The sequence below is a fragment of the Bombina bombina genome, chromosome 1 (genome assembly GCF_027579735.1).
Source record: "Bombina bombina isolate aBomBom1 chromosome 1, aBomBom1.pri, whole genome shotgun sequence".
Lineage (NCBI taxonomy): Eukaryota > Metazoa > Chordata > Amphibia > Anura > Bombinatoridae > Bombina > Bombina bombina.
Window position 1 is genome coordinate 1,042,226,517 of NC_069499.1, and position 20,242 is coordinate 1,042,246,758.

General features: G+C 37.3%; 1 protein-coding gene across 1 annotated transcript in view; it reads left to right on the top strand.

Moving 5' to 3' along the window:
* Nucleotides 1–3,127, top strand: part of FAM83C (family with sequence similarity 83 member C) — a 49,463-nt gene extending 46,336 nt beyond the window's left edge. Inside the window, exon 4 of the mRNA XM_053720529.1 lies at nt 1,937–3,127. Within this exon, the coding sequence (XP_053576504.1) occupies nt 1,937–2,960 (1,024 nt within the window). The 3' untranslated portion in view covers nt 2,961–3,127. The remainder of the gene's footprint in view (nt 1–1,936) is intronic.
* The last annotated feature ends 17,115 nt before the right edge of the window (nt 3,128–20,242 follow it).

Here is a 20,242-nt window from a genome sequence, read left to right on the forward strand (position 1 = left end):
CACAGCTATGCAAAAAAACAAACGTATAGCAACACTGTATTAAAAAATGTTCCACTGTGCATATATAATAGAGCAGCAATTAAACATGTTCTTGGTTTTTTTTGGATGGAACATTTAAACTAAAAACAGGCTATGTTTATTTGTGCACAACTAATATTCCAGTATTCATTCATATTGGCTGACAGAGACGACTCCCGAAACTCTATTGATGGAGAGGGACAAACCTTAACACCACCACAGGAACATTCTCTTTAAGATAATAAAGAAAAAAAAATTGTTCAACACCCCCTTAATACTTTATCGTACGTCACTTTCCTGCAGTCCGTATATAACAAGCAGTCGTCATCAACGGTCACCTCTTAGGTTGCGAATTTCAATCTCCCTGGTTTCGTCCGACCGGGGAGATTGAAAGCTCCTGCCCGCGTGTGATTGGCTGTGGACAGGAGTGTACGTGAGTGCAAAATAGCTCTCGTGTGCAAGGCTGAATTCCAGCAGCTTGATAAATTCACCCCAAAGGATCAATAATACAATTATCTAATTTAATGCGGAATCTGTTGGCGCTCTACAAATAACCGATAATAATAATAATGATAATAGTAATAATGTGCTAGTGCATTTTATTATTAGATTATTGCTTTAACAGAACTTTGTGCTTAAAGGGACAGTAAAAACTTGAGACGTTTATATTAAATGTTTAGTTATGTGTAATGAAACAACTGTGCAATATACTTTATTTAATTTGCCCCCTTTTCATGTAATTTAGCCCTAAAGCAATTTCTAATACTCAGAACATGAAAGCACCCTGCTGACTTCTAAAAACTAATCCTGCTGTATATCTGTCCCTAATTGGCGTTATCAGATAACAACTGCAAAACAGAGTGCTTTATACTAACTATATAACAGCGGTTATCTTTGTTGTCTGCGGACTAAAGCCCAGATTGCAGTAAGAAGGATCTTAATTTGTTTTAAAAATGTTTAGACTTGGCTGATATGTTATCCTATAGCAACACAACAGAAATGTCTTGTAATAAGAAGGTGTTAACTGTCTTTTTAAGCCCTGATAAAATCAGCTCTGAGTGGGCAATGTACTGCAGATTTTGGGCTAAGCATAGCTGGTGATTAGAGGCCTGCACACCCCCTTATTGGCTCAGGTCTGCATTTAGCTTCAGACCAGTAGTACATTGCTGATCTAAATCTGAAAAGGATGCTAAGGTCTCAATTCTTTTTTTTGGGGGGGGACTTATGAAATATACCATAATATATTAATATATTATAAATCCCTCTTGCCCTTTGTTGATCCTCTTCCCCTATTATATACAGAGTAGTAGCAGCTAAATTTACATATAGTGAAGTGGGCACACATTGTCCCTTGGAGAATTGTAAAATGTGAATTATTAAAGGGATACTAAACCCACATTTTTTCTTTAATGATTCAGATAGAGCATGCAATTTTAAGCAACTTTCTTTTCTTCGTTCTCTTGCTATCTTTATTTAAAAAGCAGGAATGTAAAGCTTAGGAGCTGGCCCGTTTTATGTTCAGAACTCTGGATAGCACCTGCTTATTGGTGACTACATTTAGCCAACCAATAAGCAAGCATAACCCAGGTTCTGAACCAAAAAATGGGCCTACTCCTAAGCTTTACATTGCTGCTTTTTAAATAAAGATAACATGAAAACGAAGAAAAATTGATAATAAGAGTAAATTATAAAGTTGCTTGAAATAGCATGCTCTATCTGATTAACTAAAGAAAAAAAATTGGATTTAGTATCCCTTTAATCATTACTTAATAAAGTAGAATATATCCCAAATAAAAAATGCAGCTTTTTTTGGGAAAAGGACACATTTTTCACAAAAAACAAAATATATAGAAATGATCCCGATATTTATTAGCGATAAATGTAATTTTGTTAATTTTTTATCTTTTTTCTATTTCAGCTTTAGTTGGCTTTCAAGTCATGTCCACAGAAACCTCGCAACATACTTGAAAGGAAATATAGTTGAAGAATTTGACAGGGAATTCAGATGTTTATATGCTGAGTCACTTGTTGCAGACTATTTCAGTAACATAGAAAATGAAAGCAATATGCAGTCTGGAATCTCACGGAACAGATGGGCTGTTAAAAAAACTCCACCAAGGCCTCCACCAATTCCCGAGCGTCCGTTTCCTTCTGACACCAACTCGAGCTCTGGCAGCCAGTCAAGTGTCAAGACACCTACCTTTCATTTGAATGAGGCAATCACTGTGATCCATGAAAACCAAGCAAAAACGTCTAAGTTTATCAGTAACAGAGTAAATGAAGAGTTTAATAAACCAAACGTAGACATCTTCAATGGGCAGCGGAGACAATCAGATCCCTGCACAATACAAAGTAAATTGGAATTTTTTCTCAAACCTGTTAACAATGACAAGAACATTATTCAAACCTCCCCACAACTTACAACCAAATTCAGCTACTTACAGAGCAAACCACTACAGCCGAAAATAAACTCTGATGCTGTTACAAATAAAGTTATTAAAGGACCAGAAGATAAGAAGGATACAGCAACAGAGGACACACAGGGAAATGATAAAAAACAAGATAAACGAAGAACATTAGGGCATAGTAACCTCGATCTCATCACAAAAGCTCACAACATGCCAGTGATCAACAAACTTCTGCCATCAAAGCCATCTGCTGATTCAGAGGTTAAGAAAGAACTTGCAAAAGAGAACGACACTACAAACAAAATTAACAGGCAGACTTTGGGCCATAGCAAACTCGACCTCATCTTACAAGCTCAGAACCTGCCAGGGAACAAAGCTTTAGCTACTGAATGTGCCAGCTCAGAAGCCAAGGCTCACAAACCACCAGAGAGTAATTTTGAGGAGAGTAGAAGGATGACACTTGGACATAGTAGATTGGACCTCATTACGCAAAGCAATAAAGACAGAAAGGTCTATAGTAGATTCAGGCCATGATCATGTATATTATAAACTATCTTGTTATTGATCCTACCATACAATCCTATTTTAATAGATAGTGTGTGCATTTTCTGTACTTGGGAACTAATTCTCTTGTAAGAAACCTGACATTTTATACAAATCTATTAACATAATTTAATTAAATAATTTCTATTAAAGAGAGAGCCAACTAAACTCTTATGAATGAATTGTAAATCAGAAACATGACAAATTTAAATTGTATAAAGCTTATTCCTGACAAGTGAGAGAGCAAATCCTCTGGACTCTATTATATGTATATTACATTTATATTTTCATATTTAAGCTCATGTGTTGAAGATGACTACAGCATGAAATTAAAGAAATTGCTTTATAGACTGTTGATGATTATTTTCTCTGTGGTTAATTTCTATGTTTCTGATTAGTATTTGCAACAATGATATTATTTAATAAGAATATTATTTTCTGTACAAAGTTATTGAATGAGACTAACAGACAGCAAATATAAGAGGGAGTACTAAGGGAGATGACCAATTTCATCTTCATAAAAAGCCATGTAACACTGAATGCACCATGTGCCATGGTTTCACCAATAGCCATATGTCTTTACATTCATATAGGCATGTCTGGGTCATCTTTCTGCATTAACCAAGGTCACAGATCAGGGGTTGCACAGGGGAGCTACTAGAGAATGAAGCCTGGATGGAATTTGATTGATTGAGCCCCTGTTGTTTCTTGGGGGTGTACTGGTGCACAAATTATGTTGTAATTCCACCTATATCCACTATTCTTTTCTAGAAGTCACTATTTATATCTGCTCTTGTGGGTGAACATAAACTGTATAACTCTTCTCTCTATGTATAGTATATTATATTTAATAGTATTTGTTATTACATGCTATATTACTAATCTCAGCATATGAGAGAATATTGTGGACAATATAGTTATGGTCAATGTTAGTTTTTTAACTTTCTTACAACTGAAGGCCATGGACTCATGGAAGGATCATACAGGCCCTGCTAGACATTATTTCTTTTATAATTAATTAATAAAACATATAGGGGCATATTTATCAAGCTCCGTATGGAGCTTGATGCCCCTTGTTTCCGACAAGCCTTCAGGAAACTTGTCCGTCTGCTCTGAGGCTGCGGACAGAAATCAACCCGATTGAATACAATCGGGTCAATTGACACCCCCTGCTAGCGGCCGATTGGCTGCAAATCTGCAGGGGGCGGCATTGCACCAGCAGTTCACAAGAACTGCTGGTGCAATGATAAATGCCGACAGCATATGCTGTCAGCATTTATCGATGTGCAGCGGACATGATACACTACTTCGTATCATGTCTGCATGTTCACATTGATAAATATGCTCCATGGAGTTAATAGGAGTAAGAAGACATTATGCAATAGTATTACCTAAGCCAAATCATGTTGCATTTAACACAAGAGTACACCTGGGACAATATGTACATTAACTGATAACATCAACCAAGTTGTCAATGAGGGCTTAGGACTCCCAGAATTCCTACTTGTATCCTTTATAGTTACTATATTGTCAATAAATTCAAAATTACCCCTAAATACATCCCCAACTATTACATTAAATAGTGTTATCATGTTTTCCCCTTGCTCCACATATTTTATATCAAATTTGCCTTATATTTGTTTCTCAATAATGAGAGTTTTTAACTCTTTTCTGCCAGACAAGTAAAGAGTATTATGTATGTACTTCCTTCTAGACTAAGAAAAGTAATCAAATTATTCTTGACAGGGTTTACGAAGCAGTAAATAAGCCCTCTAGGTCAGACAAACAGAGCAGTAACTAGTTCTTTCTTTAGAGAGTTGTAACTAACCACTTCCTGTCAGGCAAAATACTGATTAATCCATTTCCTGCCAGGTACAGACTAGGAAATTACCCTTTCTTTCCAGATCTACAAATGAATCATTAACCTGTAAGACTCGTAGAAAGCGGTAATAATTCACTTCAAGATAGACACATAAGGTAATAATTAATGGTTAATCACTTCTCACTAAAAATTCCAGGTATTATTGATGATGCCAACTGATAGTTTCATAAGCTCTTCTCACTGTGCTTTACCACAGACACCAATGTAAACTGTATGCACAAAATATTTAATACTGCATTATTCTATTGTTTTATGTTGAAATATTTTGTATTAATCATTTACAACAAAAAAAATATATTACAGTAGGATGTAATCAAAGCAAAATTTACATAGATAACCAAGCAAATTGAGGATATAACTTTATGTCCAATGTCCAATAATCCAATGTCTTCAGGTGATAGACTTGAAGGGGTCTTAAGATTTGGTGTACAATCCCCAAAGGTTGACCCGTGCATTACTTTCTCCAATGTTACCCCTAATGTGTCCAACAGATAACCTTATTCTACTGTTTTAATGTGACATGTAGTATGTCCAGATTCCACAATATGGAAAAAGAAGAAGAAAAAAACATAAAACCAATAAAGACCCCATATTTGATTTGATTCCTACAGACTAGTCACAGTATTCCGTCTATACTTCAGGGCTGATTTTAACAATGCGGACCATCTCGCATTATAATACAGCATAATGCTGCTATAACACACATTTAACAATTTTAAATCCTTTACAGTTTTTGCTAGATGTCAATGATGTTTTTTTGTGGAATATTTGTGTTTTCTTTCTATGAGGCTGACGCATATGGTGCTGGGAGAATGAAACATACATATCCGTGTCATACTGGAACCAATATTAACCCCTTACCTCTGCATTTCCTTCACTAACAAACCTATTGACTTATATAAGACCTTCAGCAATTACCCCATTTATATTAACTTCTTAACTATGAGAATACTTCTGAATTGGGAGCTTACTGATGCTGTCTCTCCTTCCTATTTTTATTCAATGTACAGATTTCAAACTGTGCCTTGGGCTCCCAGATTGCTCACCTGTCTCCTTTTTGGTGAGCCTGCCAAAATAAACTTACTGCTATGTTCTTTAAACAAACCTAAGGTATCAATTGTAAAAAAAAATAAAAAAAATTCACAGGGCCAGAAAAGGTTGACGCCACTTAAGGCATGCCTGTAATGTAGTTCAGTGGGTGCAAGGGTTCACAAAACACTCTCTGGTCTTTTCTAGACCCAAAACAATGCCCAAAACTCTGCTTTTAATGCCACCCACACTAAATAATCTCTACTGCCACCTTGTAAAATCGTAAGGAAAACCCAGACTAATTGAGTAAAGATCTCAAAACACCATCTGGCAATAATCAATCTAAAATCCCAATGATGTTATTAATAGTCTCTTCTAGTAACATGGTTCAAATAATATAAAAATGCAAAGCCTTATAAAGTAATATTTCTTTCATGTAAGTCCATGAGCTAGTGACGTATGGGATATGCAATCCTACCAGGAGGGGCAAAGTTTCCCAAACCTCAAATGCCTATAAATACACCCCTCACCACACCCACAAATCAGTTTTACAAACTTTGCCTCCTATGGAGGTGGTGAAGTAAGTTTGTGCTAAGATTTCTACGTTGACATGCGCTTCTCAGCATTTTGAAGCCCGATTCCTCTCAGAGTACAGCGAAAGTCAGAGGGATGTGAAGAGACTATCACCTATTGGGCCATATGTATCAAGCTTGATGTCACAAAGACCGCTGCTCCATAACCTGTCCGCCTGCTCTGAGCAGGCGGACAGACATCGCCACAATACAACCCGATCGAGCACGATCGGGTTGATTGACACCCCCCCTGCTGGCGGCTGATTGGCCGCGAGTCTGCAGGGGCGGCGTTGCACCAGCAGCTCTTGTGAGCTGCTGGTGCAATGCTGAATACGGCGAGCGTATTGCTCGCCGTATTCAGCGAGGTCAGACGGACCTGATCCGCAGTGTCGGATCAGATCCGCCAGACCTTGATACATATGCCCCATTGAATGCAATCGTCTTCCTAACGGGGATCTATTTCATAGGTTCTCTGTTATCGGTCGTAGAGATTCATCTCCTACCTCCTTTTTCAGATCGACGATATACTCTCATATACCATTACCTCTACTGATAACTGTTTCAGTACTGGTTTGGCTATCTGCTATATGTGGATGGGTGTCTTCGGTAAGTATGCTTTTTTATTGCTTAAGACACCTCAGCTATGGTTTGGCACTTTATGCATTAATATAAAGTTCTAAATATATGTATTGTACTTATATTTGCCATGAGTCAGGTTCATGTACTTCCCTGTGCAGACTGTCAGTTTCATATTTGGGGAAAATTAACATTTTTAAGAAATATTTTTCTTACCTGGGGTTTAGTCTTTTTTTCAAAATTGACTACATTTTTCTTGCATATTGCAGGCAGTATTAGGCTTGCGGGTGCGCCAAATGCTAGACTTTATTGCGTCATTCTTGGCGCAATAATTTTTTTGCGCACCCGCAAGTTTGTAATTTCCGGCGTCGTAGTTGATGCCGAGTTCCTTACACGGGGTTGTGTAGTTAGTGACGCGAGTGTGTCATTTCCGGATGTTGTTGGCACAAAAAAATTTTCAGTTACGTTGTGCGTCATTCTTGCCGCCAAATATTTTCATTAATTTAATACCCCATTGCTATTTGCCTCTTGCCTTTTTCTATGTCAGAGGGCTATGCTATTTACATTTTTTCCCATTCCTGAAACTGTCATATAAGGAAATTGACAATTTTGCTTTATATGTTGTTTTTATTTTACATTTTGCAAGATGTCTCAATCTGATCCTGCCTCAGAAGTATCTGTTGGAACTTTGCTGCCTGATGTCGGTTCTACTAAAGCTAAGTGCATTATATTTCTGAATGTCATTTGTATTGGTTATCATGATAAACTTTTACATGCAGATATTGTGTCCATCAGTAAATAGTACATTGCCTGTTGTTGTTCCTTCAACTTTTTATGTACATGTTATACCTATGAAATTTAAAGAATTTGTTACTGATTCTATTCAGAAGGCTTTGTCTGCTATTCTGCCTTCTAATTAATATAAGGTCTTTTAAAACGTCTCATAAGGTTGATGAAATTTTTAATGACCAACAACATAATGAATTATCCTCCTCTGATGAGGATCTATCTGATTCAGAAGATCCTTCCTCAGATATTGACACTAACAAATCTACTTATTTATTTAAAATGAAGTATTTTCGTTCTTTGTTAAAGAAGTGTTCATTATTTTGGATATCGTGGAAACTAGTCCTCTTGATATTAGAACTAGTAAATTATGTTTTTAAACCGCCTGTGGTTACTCCAGAGGTTTTTTCCTGTTCCTGATGCTATTTCTGATATGATTTCTAAGGAATGGAATAAGCCGGGTACTTCTTTTATTCCTTCTTCAAGGTTTAAAAATTGTATCCTTTTACCAGCAATTTCTATAGAGTTTTGGGAAAAGATCCTCAAAGTTGATGGGGCTATTTCTACTCTTGCTGAACGTACCTTTATTCCTAAAGAAGATAGTACTTAAGTTCCTTTAGATAGGAAACTTGAATCTTATCTAAGGAAAGCTTATTTATATTCAGGTCGTCTCAGGCCTGCAATTTCTTTGGCTGATGTTGCAGCTGCATCAACATTTTTGTTGGAGAATTAGCGCAACAAGAATTGGATTCTGATTTATCTAGTATTGTTCGCTTACTGCAACATACTAATCAGTTCTGATGCCATTTTTTTATATCATCAAGATTGATGTTAGATCTATGTCTTTAGCTATTTTTAGCTAAAAGAGTTTTGAGGCTTAAATCTTAGAATGCTGATATGACTTTTTTAAGTCTATCTCTTTTTTCTCTCTCACGCATCCCAGCAAATCCAGTTAAAGCTCAGGCTTTCCTGAAGTGTGTTTGAGACCTGGAGTTCAGGGGTAGTCATGCCAGTTCCTTTTCAGGAACAAGGTCTGGGGTTTTATTCAAATCTATTCATTGTCCCAAAGAAGGAAATTTCATTCAGACCAATTCTGGATCTGAAAATTTTGAATCGTTATGTAAGAGTACCAACTTTCAAATAGTGACTTTAAGGACTGTTCTGCCTTTTATTCAGCAAGGACTTTTTAGGTCCACAATGGACTTGCAGAATGCATACCTTCATATTCCGATTCATTCAGATCATTATCAGTTCCTGAGATTCTTTTTTCTAGACAAGCATTACCAATTTGTTGCTCTTACATCTGGACTAGCAACCGCTCAAAGAATCTTTTTTAAAGGTTCTAGGTGCCCTGCTTTATGGAAACCAGAGAGCAGGGTATTGCGGTGTTTCCTTATTTGGACGATATCTTGGTACTAGCTCAGTCTTTACGTTCTGCAGAATCTCACACAAATTAAATGGTGTTGTTTCTTCAAAAACATGGTTGGAGGATAAATTTACCAAAAAGTTTCATGATTCCTCAGACAAGGGTCACCTTTTTTTAGGTTTCCAGATAGATTCAGTGTCCATGACTCTGTTTCTAACAGTCAAGAGACGTTTGAAAGTGGTTGCACCCTGTCGGCACCTTCAGTCTCAGACATTCCCTTCAGTAGTTATGTGCATGGAAAATTTAGGTCTCATGACTGCAGCATCGGACGCGATTCCCTTTGCTCGTTTTTCACATGAGACCTCTCCAGCTTTGTTTGCTGAATCCATGGTGCAGGGATTATACAAAGATATCACAACTAATATCCTTAAATCCCAATATTTGACACTCTCTGACGTGGTGATTAAATCACCAGCGTTTAGTTCAAGGGGCTTCTTTGTTCAGCTAACCTGGATTATGATCTCTACAGATGCAAGTCTTTCAGGTTAGGGAGCTGTTTGGGGATCTCTGACAGCACAAGGGGTTTGGAAATCTCAAGAGGCGAGATTATCAATCAATATTTTAGAACTCCATGCAATTTTCAGAGCTCTTCAGTTTTGGCCTTTGTTGAAGAGAGAACCATTCATTTATTTTCAAACAGACAGTGGCATTTGTCAATCAGCAGGGTGGGACTCACAGTCCACAAGCTATGAAAAAAAGTATCTCGGATACTTGCTTGGACGGAATCCAGCTCCTGTCTAAATTCTGTGGTGCATATCCCAGGTATAGACATTGGGAGGCGGATTATATCAGCCTTTACATCCGGGGGGGGGGGTCCCTCCATCCAGATGTGTTTTCTCAGATTGTTCAGATATGGGGTCTTATAGAGATAGATCTGATGGCCTCTCATCTAAACAAGAGACTTCCCAGATGCCTGTCAAGGTCCAGGGATTTTCAGGCGGAAGCAGTGGGTGCGCTGACACTTCCTTGGTGTTTTCAACCTGCTTATATTTTCCTGCCTCTAGTTCTTCTTCCAAGAGTGATTTCCAAAATCATCATGGAACAATCGTTTCTGTTGCTGGTGGCTCCAGGATGGCCTCACAGGTTTTGGTATGCGGATCTTGTTCGGATGTCCAGCTGCCAACTTTGGCCACTCGTGTTAAGGCCGGACCTACTGTCTCAAGGTCCATTTTTCCATCAGGTTCTCAAACATTAAATTTGAAGGTATGGAAATTGATCGCTTAGTGCTAAGCCATAGAGGTTTCTCTGACTCAGTGATTAATACTATGTTACAGGCTCGTAAATCTGTTTCTAGAAAGATTTATTATCGAGTTTGGAAGACTTATATTTCATGGTGTCTTCTCATAAATTCTCTTGGCATTGTTTTAGAGTTGCAAGAATTTTACAGTTTCTTCAGGATGGTTTGGATAAGGTTTTGTCTGCAAGTTTCTTGAAGGGACAAATCTCTGCTCTTTCTGTTTTATTCACAGAAAGATTGCTAAACCTCCTGATATTCACTGTTTTGTACAGGCTTTAGTTCGTATTAAGCCTGTCATTAAATCAATCTCTCCTCCTTGGAGTCTTAATTTGGTTTTGAGGGCTTTACAGGCTCCTCCATATTGAGCCTATGCATTCTTTGGACATTTATCTACTTTCTTGGAAAGTGTTGTTCCTTTTGGCCATCTCTTCTGCTAGAAGAGTTTCTGAGCTATCTGCTCTTTCTTGTGAATCTCCTTTTCTGATTTTTCATCAGGATAAGGCAGATTTACGAACTTTTTTCCTAAGGTTGTGAATTCTAACAACATTAGTAGAGAAATTGTTGTCCCTTCCTTGTGTCCTAATCCTAAGAATTCTTTGGAAAGATCCTTACATTCTTTGGATGTGGGGAGAGTTTTGAAATATCATATTGAAGCTACTAAAGATTTCAGGAAGACTTTTAGTCTATTTGTTATATTTCTGGTCCTAGGAAGGTCAGAAGGCTTCTGCTATTTCCTTGGCTACTTGGTTAAAGCTTTTGATTATTCAGATTTATTTGGAGTCGGGTCAGGCCCCGCCTCAGAGAATTACAGCTCATTCTACTAGATCAGTCTCCACTTCATGGGCCTTTAAGAATGAAGCTTCAGTTGATCAAATTTGCAAAGCGACAACTTGGTCTTCTTTTTATACATTTACTAAATTCTACCGTTTTGATGTATTTGCTTCTTCAGAAGCAGTTTTTGGTAGAAATGTTCTTCAGGAAGCTGTTTCAGTTTGATTCTTCTGCTGATCTTTTAAGTTTTTCTTGTCATTTTAAGAATAAACTTATATTTTGGGTTGTGGATTATTTTTTCAGCGGAAAATGGCTGTTTATTTGTATCCCTCCCTCTCTAGTGACTCTTGTGTGGAGTTCCACATCTTGGGTATTGATATCTCATACATCACTAGCTCATGGACTCTTGCCAATTACATGAAAGAAAACATAATTTATTTAAGAATTTACCTGATAAATTCATTTCTTTCATATTGGCAAGAGTCCATGAGGCCCACCCTTTTTTATGGTGGTTATGATTTTTTTGTATAAAGCACAATTATTTCCAAATTTCTTTGTTGATGCTTTTTACTCCTTTCTTTATCACCCCACTACTTGGCTATTCGTTAAACTGAATTGTAGGTGTGGTGAGGGGTGTATTTATAGGCATTTTGAGGTTTGGGAAACTTTGCCCCTCCTGGTAGGATTGTATATCCCATACGTCACTAGCTCATGGACTCTTGCCAATATGAAAGAAATGAATTTATCAGGTAAATTCTTACATAAATTATTTTTTATTATGAGCAAAAAATAGTGATTTATATAAAAAAAGGAATTACAAAACATAATTACACAAAGCAAACAGTTTAAAATAAAAAGGATAAAATAACAGTCCCTATAACTTTGCCAGCATATGGCCAGATTACAATTGGCTCGCTAATAAGCAATATCGCAACCACACTAAGTAGCGCGCATATTAGAAGTTGAAAGTAAACTGTTGCACTCGAGCGCAAACAAAATTTGTGCTAAACGGATAAGCATGCCTGAAGACCTAGGGGTAAATTTACCAGTGTTTGTCCGACATGATACGCTGTAGCGTATCATGTCCGACAGACATCGCTAAATGCCGACAGCATACGCTGTCGGCATTTATCATTGCACAAGCATTGCACAAGCATCATTGCACATTGCACAAGCATTGCACAAGCATCATTGCACATTGCACAAGCTGCTTCATAACTGCTGTTTCTGGCGAGCCTGAAGGCACACGAGGAAACAAGAGGAACAAGGGCCATTCGGCCCTTGGTAAATCGACCCCCTAGAGTAAAGTGTAAGGTTTAAAAAAAAAAATGTGCTCAAAACATATTAAAATAAACTAATACAAATACATATACACTTTCTAAAAAAAGGGAAATATTACTAAAACATTTTTCTAAGGGATATGGCATAAAACAAGGTATTTGGCTGCGAGGCACGGCTATGGGGGCGAAATATGCGCCCTCATATGCGTGCCTCTATCTGGGCTACTGGGAACATATGTATGTAATGAGTTCCTCCATAGTGAGTGAACACGTGTCTATGTGGCTTCGCTACATAGATGACGTGTTCCTCCTATGGAGGGGCACAAAAGAACAACTTGTTGACTTTGTTGAGTCTCTAAACAATGTGTCATTTAATCTAAAATTTACATTATCCTTTGATTCATATGAAATTAATTTTTTAGATGTAACGGTTATGGCACATGAGGGTAACTTGACCACTAAGGTGTATCGTAAACAGACATCGACAAACAGCATTTTGAGAGCAGATAGTTTTCATCCTAGACATCAAATAAGAGGCATTCCTGTCTCTCAATTCTTCCGAGCTAGAAGAAATTGTACGAAGCAGGATGACTTCAATACTGAATCAAGGGAACTGACTAAACGGTTCACTCAAAGGTGCTACCCCAAAAAATTGATTAGTCAAGCATATCAACGACAACAGAATAAAAATCAACAGGATAGCATCTTTAATGTCTCTAAGAATAAACTGGAAGTGTCAGGGCAACAAGATAAAATAAGATACATATCTGGATACAATGAAAATTGGGAGGATATCCGAAAGATAAAGAAACGCTATTGTCATATCCTCCAGTCAGACACAGTGTTGAACGAGGTCTTAACGTCACAACCTCTTCTGACATCACGTAGGGCACCAAACCTATGCGATAATCTGGTACATAGTCATTTCATCAGACCGCGAGGTGATTCCAATTGGCTCAGCAGAGCTGGGGTTGAACCTGGATGCTATCCTTGCAAACAATGTAAGGCTTGCAATTACATTGAACGAATTAAGTTTTTTTCTGATAGAAGTGGCAAAATATATAAGATCAGGAGTAAAATAACTTGTAGAACAGAAGGACTAGTGTATCTGGCTAAATGTAGCTGTCCCCTTTATTATGTGGGGAAAACCACTAGGGCCTTCTGTGACCGTACATTGGAACATATACGTGACATTGATAATGAAGTGACAACGTCAAGTATAGCAAGACATTTTTCAGAATTTCACAACTCTTCCCCCAGAGATTTTAGAATAATTGGCATTGATAGTGTTAATTTGGGGATTAGGGGGGGGTAATATAGACCGAGTATTACTCCAACGTGAAAGCAAATGGATTTTTAATCTAGGAACTCTCACACCATATGGCCTCAATGAAGAAAACAATTGTGGCCATTTCTTGTGAATTTGCAAATAATATCAAATTGACTAAACGAAATCTGAGTCCCTGTTACTATTAAATAAATATGTAGCTTTAGGTTAAATATATAGCCAAATCTAAGATGCACAAATTTAGTTTATAACATTGTGTAATTTATTTAATAATGTAGCGGTTAAAAAAGTAACTGTATTCGCTATAAGAAATTTGTTACAATGTATTAAATAGGAACCTATATTCACTGGCCAAGATTCCGGAGGTGGTGGTGTAACGATAGGCCTTAAATAGAGGATAGGGATAACCTCTAAACATACAGCCCGGAAGAAGCCAAATCATTGGTGAAACGTACGTCGGCATTTTGCTCAGTAAATTCTGAGTATTTTGAGGAGAAACTCTCACTTGACTTTCTGACAAGCGGACAGCTTTATTCAGCACTTTTTGTATTACCTGCTCTGGCACACATGTAAGGGTAGAAGGCGGAAAAGATCAGCACTCTGTCATTACAGCTTTCTGTGAAACGGATTCACCTGCATCACCTTGTTTCCGGCCGTGAGGTATAACGGCAGTGTTCCTTCCACAATCACTTACATCTGGCTCACTACAACACAATGTTAGTGTAGAAGGATAATTTACCAGATATCGGTCTTCACGGCTTCTTGTATGCTGGACTTACCTGTCGTTTAGCCGTGTGATGTGACTGTAGCGGCCTTCCAAAATCCCTTACGTGTAATTTACTGAAGTGTGGTGGTCATCTTCTATCACAGTACCTGCAGTTGCAAGCTATTACAGGTTTCTGGGAGATTGAAAAGTAAAAACCTCTCCTTTTGTGGATCATTCTGTGTTATGGCTACCTGCTTAAACCACCCAGGACACTGAACGATAAGTACCTGAACTATTTCAGTATGAACTGTGCCTTTTTCAGCTCTGCAAGCGCAGATATATTTAAATAAGTGCATTTATTTAAAGTGTTAGGTTTCTTCCTTTATTTTATTATTGTGTGCATCCAATACGGATGATGTTTATTGTTCTATTGCCATTGGGTATATTAGATTATTGTAAACTGTGCACAGTAGGTTTGGTATAGGACAATTTACTATATCAATTAAATATTTCTTTATTAGACAAAGAGTGCTGTTGTAAGGTATCTTTTTTTTCTTATGTATTATTGAGTATTTGGCTGAAATGTTTAGGATTTCTAAGAATCCAGTTTACTAAGTAAGAATTCAGGGTAAGAATCTGATAATCAGTAAATGTTGTACTTAATTAAAACAATACTTTAATAGCTAATATCTAAAATATATATATATATATATATATATATATATATATATATATATATATATATATATATATATATATATATATATATGAATATATATATATATATATATATATATATATATAAAGGTGAAAAAAGTTAAAGCAATGTTAATATTAACATTAATTTAAGTCATGAAACTGCTAAGTAACGAGGTGAAATATCTGCAAATAGTCCAAACCTCATTGTACAGAACAAGGTTTTGTCTTTGCCAAATATCTATTACTCTAAGAGTATGGAGACACAAGGTTCTAAATATAGTAAATTATAATTACCGTATTTTTCGTTCCATAAGACGCACTTTTTCCCCCATCAAAAGTAAGGGGAAATGTCTGTGCATCTTATGGAGCGAATGCAGGCCCTACGCTTGAATATTTAGGCTATTTACCAATTTTGTTAGAGCAGCGATGTTAACAGTTACGATGGTGTCACATCCCCTAATTGAGTTCCACTTGCTGCGTGCGGGGCGCAGGTTATCTGTCACTGTCTGAGAAGTGACTGAGGAAGCGCTATAGTACGTGAACCCACACACAGTGTCTATGGGAGCAGGACAGAGCTTTTACAGCCGAGACTGGGGGCTGATTTGAGTGAAGCTGCTGTGTGAAGGCTCGGGGATCTGCTGCAGCTAGTGCTACTGTGGAGCAGAACTTATCCCGGTGAAGAACACTGGCAACAGGTCAGCCATATGCTGCCAAAAAATGCACTAGTTTTACTGTTTGTGGGCTGGAGGAGCAGGTGATTTTTTTTTTATATACCGGTAAGAATTTAAATCTGGCCCTTAATGTTTTAAAAATTGGCACTGCGGGTTAGGGTTTAGGGTTACGGTTATTAGGGTTAGGGTTTATTAGGGTTAGGGTTTAGGGTTATTAGGGTTAGGGTTATTAGGGTTAGTGGTTTAGGTTTAGGGTTATTAGGGTTAGGGTTTAGGGTTAGGGTTATTAGGGTTAGGGGTTTAGGAAATATTTTTTTCTTGTTTTCCTCCTCTAAAAACTAGGTGCGTCTTATGGAGCGAAAAATACGGTATTCAAAACACAATTTTACTTACTTTAGTTTACTGTAAAAAAAAATGTGCAAACAATATTGTTTGCCAATAAACAAGTTGTAGTGGCAGAACGGTTAAATCCCGATCACAATGATGCATATGCCAATATTAATCCCATTCAAGAAGATTAAATTACTGTAACTTTCATGAAAATGTGAGTAAACACCATTTCTAGATGTTGCTTTCATGATGTTGGTTTTCTCACTTTTCCTACAAATTAACTGTATGAGGCATCACATATTTGTCTATTAAATACATAAAGATGTGTAAATGTCTATCCTGCACATTGCTCATGGACTATATAATAGTGATGATAGCCTTATATTATTATATACATTTTTTCTTTAATTGTATTTTTATTGAGGTTATAAAATATGCAATTGAATGCAGGGTTACAATACACATTTAAATTTGAGCATATGAGAGCATTCTTGCGTGGCAGTAAATAGAGTCCATTTTGTATACAAGAGTTTCGGTATGTAGTGTACATTTTTTATGCTTACATAGTATAGTAATTTGTAGATATGTAACAAATATAATCAGTATTGAACCTCTTTTATATTGGAATCGACCGATTTAAGGTGAGTTAATTTCATACATCACCAAAAGGAAATAAATTCCCCTTTTAGAAGTAGGAATCAAGCTGTCAGGTTGTAGGTCTGTCTGAATCGTCTTAACAAGCATCAGCAGTTAAAATCCAAAATTATAATCCCATAGTCTCGGACCTCTGTAGTTGATTAGCAAATTACCAACTCCATATAAGATTTGACCAGTTCAAAATACAGGAAACACGATTCACTATTCTAGGAGGAGTCATTAATTATAATATATTAATCATTAATTAACATAAAATTAATTAGATGAAATATTATTGTTCTAACAGTAGATGGCTCTCGCATATAGAGTAAAAATTCAAGAAAAATACTTATTTTATTTATGTTTACCCCAACATTCCTAGACTACAATCAAGGTTATAAATAGCACTTATTTACAGAAATAAGCGACAAGCTGGAGCCTAAGTAAGTAAACTGAGCAGAACTACCTTGAATAGTGAAAAACATATTGATATAAAAGTTCTCAGTCCTCAAAACTGAGAAAAACAAAATTAAATGTCATAATAGCTGAGCTTAAGCAAAAAAAAAACATGGAGTCTGTTGTGTCATGAAAAATTCATGACGTCTATTTCCCAGTATATTTAACAGCTATTTTTGGATTGTGGTCATTAAGGATATAAGTAGGTGGGAGTAGTAATACCAAATTTACAGGGATAAGGGATATATTTTTGGAACAGCAAAGGCAAACTATAGTGTACTAGAACTAGTTGTAGGTGATATATAGGTTTGATAGAGACAATTTTTAGATTTGAATAGTGGTCAGTGAAAAAATATATTTTTAAAATGATCAAATCCCCTGGGAGGTAATTTATAGTTTGCTGCCTCTGTGGTATAGTATTTGTGTCTAATAATTGTTGGGGAGAATAGGTCGTAGGATACATTTTCCTATGTTTACTGAGTAAACCTTGGAGGGGGCGGAGCTAGTAGTTAGGAATAAGGGATCTTATTTGGATATGAGTAGAATGAGAAACTGCAACATTAGCTAATATCAAGCTATCATCTTCAGTCAAGGGTTATTTGCTAAATGTTAGGTAACATAATTATTATTGGTGCTAGTAGGGATTGTGAGGAAGATATGCTACTGCTAGATGGCTATCTTAAGGAATATAGGACAGAGAGATGAAGTCACTGAGTGTTACTCCTTAACATATTAGTCTGCCACATGGGCATGGGCCCTATGCCCTGCGACAGAATGCTTAAGGTTCCAGTATTAAGTTAGGTATAAGAAATGACTATCACAATAAAATGCATTGTACCCGTAAGTTTTAGAGTGATATAGGTATATTATGTCTACCTTAGAACCTCGGATAATAGCCAGATATTTTTATACCTCATCTTCCTTCAAGCTTAACTTTATATCACATGTCAGGATTCAGATTCTGTCCTTGAAAATCATTTGTGGGGATTCAATTGCTAAGCCATTTAGCAGACATTGAGGCATATTTAACAAATGTCTGTCGGACCTGATCCGACAGTGCGGATCAGGTCCGACAGACATCGCTGAATGCGGAGAGCAATACAGTCTCCGTATTCAGCATTGCACCAGCAGCTCATAAGAGCTGCTGGTGCAACGCCGCCCCCTGCAGGCTCGCAGCCAATGGGCCACCAGCAGGGGGTGTCAATCAACCCGATCGTACTCGATCGGGTTGATTTCCGGTGATTCCTGTCCACCTCATCAGAGCAGGCGGACAGGGTTATGGAGTATCGGTCTTTAGGCCGCTGCTTTATAACTGCTGTTTCTGGCGAGCTTGCAGGCTCACCAGAAACACGGGCGCTCAAGCTCCGTATGGAGCTTGATAGATAGGCCCCATTGAGTACAATAAACCAGAACCCCATAGAAAAATCTGTATATTATAAAACTAATAATCTACAAAGAGTTGGTATCTGTTTCCTATCTCAGGATAATTGATTTTTAAATTCACAGTCTACCACTTGATATATTAGGATAAATATCTCAGGTAATATTTAGGAGATTACTTATTTTAGTTTACCACGCTTGGGGAGGGATATTCAACCTCTACCCTATTAAAAATAAATATGGTATTGCTTAAGTCTGCATATTACAACGCCAGCAATGGAGCGACATCCAGATACTTTAAGAGTGAGGGCATGACATTAACATATAAATAAACAGTAATAGCTCCTCAGTACATCTTTTACTTGGTTCAGTATATTTAGAATGACTATAGTGTATATTCATGCATATAAGCCTCTATTCTAAAATATAACTATAAAACATAATAGACCATTTATATTTACATCAAACCTAAACATACAAAGTTAACTACGTTTTTTTTCTTTAGCAGATAGTCCCACTGTCGGTTGATTACTTGGGGTAGAATGTATGCTCAGATTCGGGATCTAGCTGAGGACTGAGAGGATCCTGAGCAAAGCGATCTTCCTGTCGGGCTTACAGTGATTAGCCCACTCCACACTTTAAAAGCCTGTGTCTCTCAGTTGTGATACTCTTCTCTATAAGATCCGGTAAAGTGGCCTCTTGCATTTGTAGGGAAGGTTTAGCCAATCCACAGCCGTAAGGTTTCGTAGCCTTGAGTCCCCTGTGAAAAATATTTTTTACACTATTGGATCTAAGCCAATTGTAGTTTTACGGTTCAGGCTGCGGTGGTTTCCCGGGTCTTTCACTATCCACAAAGGTCTTTGTGGGTACCGTTGCGATCGCCACCTCCACACTGCCAAACACTGGTTTCACCACCAGTATTTTGCAGAGCTTCTTCAAAAAAAAAATTCACTGCTTTTCTCTGTTTGGTAGGAGTTATGGCGCAATCAGCTTCCCTCATGTAAGATGTCTGTGGAGCAGATTTATTACCGGTTTTGTAGTATAGCAAGCAAGCTGAAGTTCACATGAATTTGTTATCTGGATATCTGTGTCAATCTATGTTGTAGCTGTACACTCTGTTTAATACCTCAATGGTGAGGCTGCAAGTGCATGGCTGGCAGAGTTAGTCAAAGTTGCCATACAGGAGTCAACGGGGTCCGGAGTCTCCATCATTACCTTACTTTGAATTAAGGTCTCTAGAGGATTCACATGTTAAGTGTATATTAGCGATATTTTGCTATATAATAAAGGTTAGTCCGGGAGCTCAGGCAAAGTGCGACCGATCAGCTCAGGTGTTGGCTCCACGCCCCCATATTATATAAATTTAAATGAATTAAGCAGCAATTTCAGATTGTATTGCACATGTGTAACATAATATAATTAGTCCAAATCATCTTGGAATACTCACAAATATCTCAAAAAGGTTAGTTTTGCTCTTGATCAAATGCCTTTGGTTGTTCAGTGTGTCCCTTTTGTCAATATTTAGTCGATAACTTGTGCTCAGGCGGA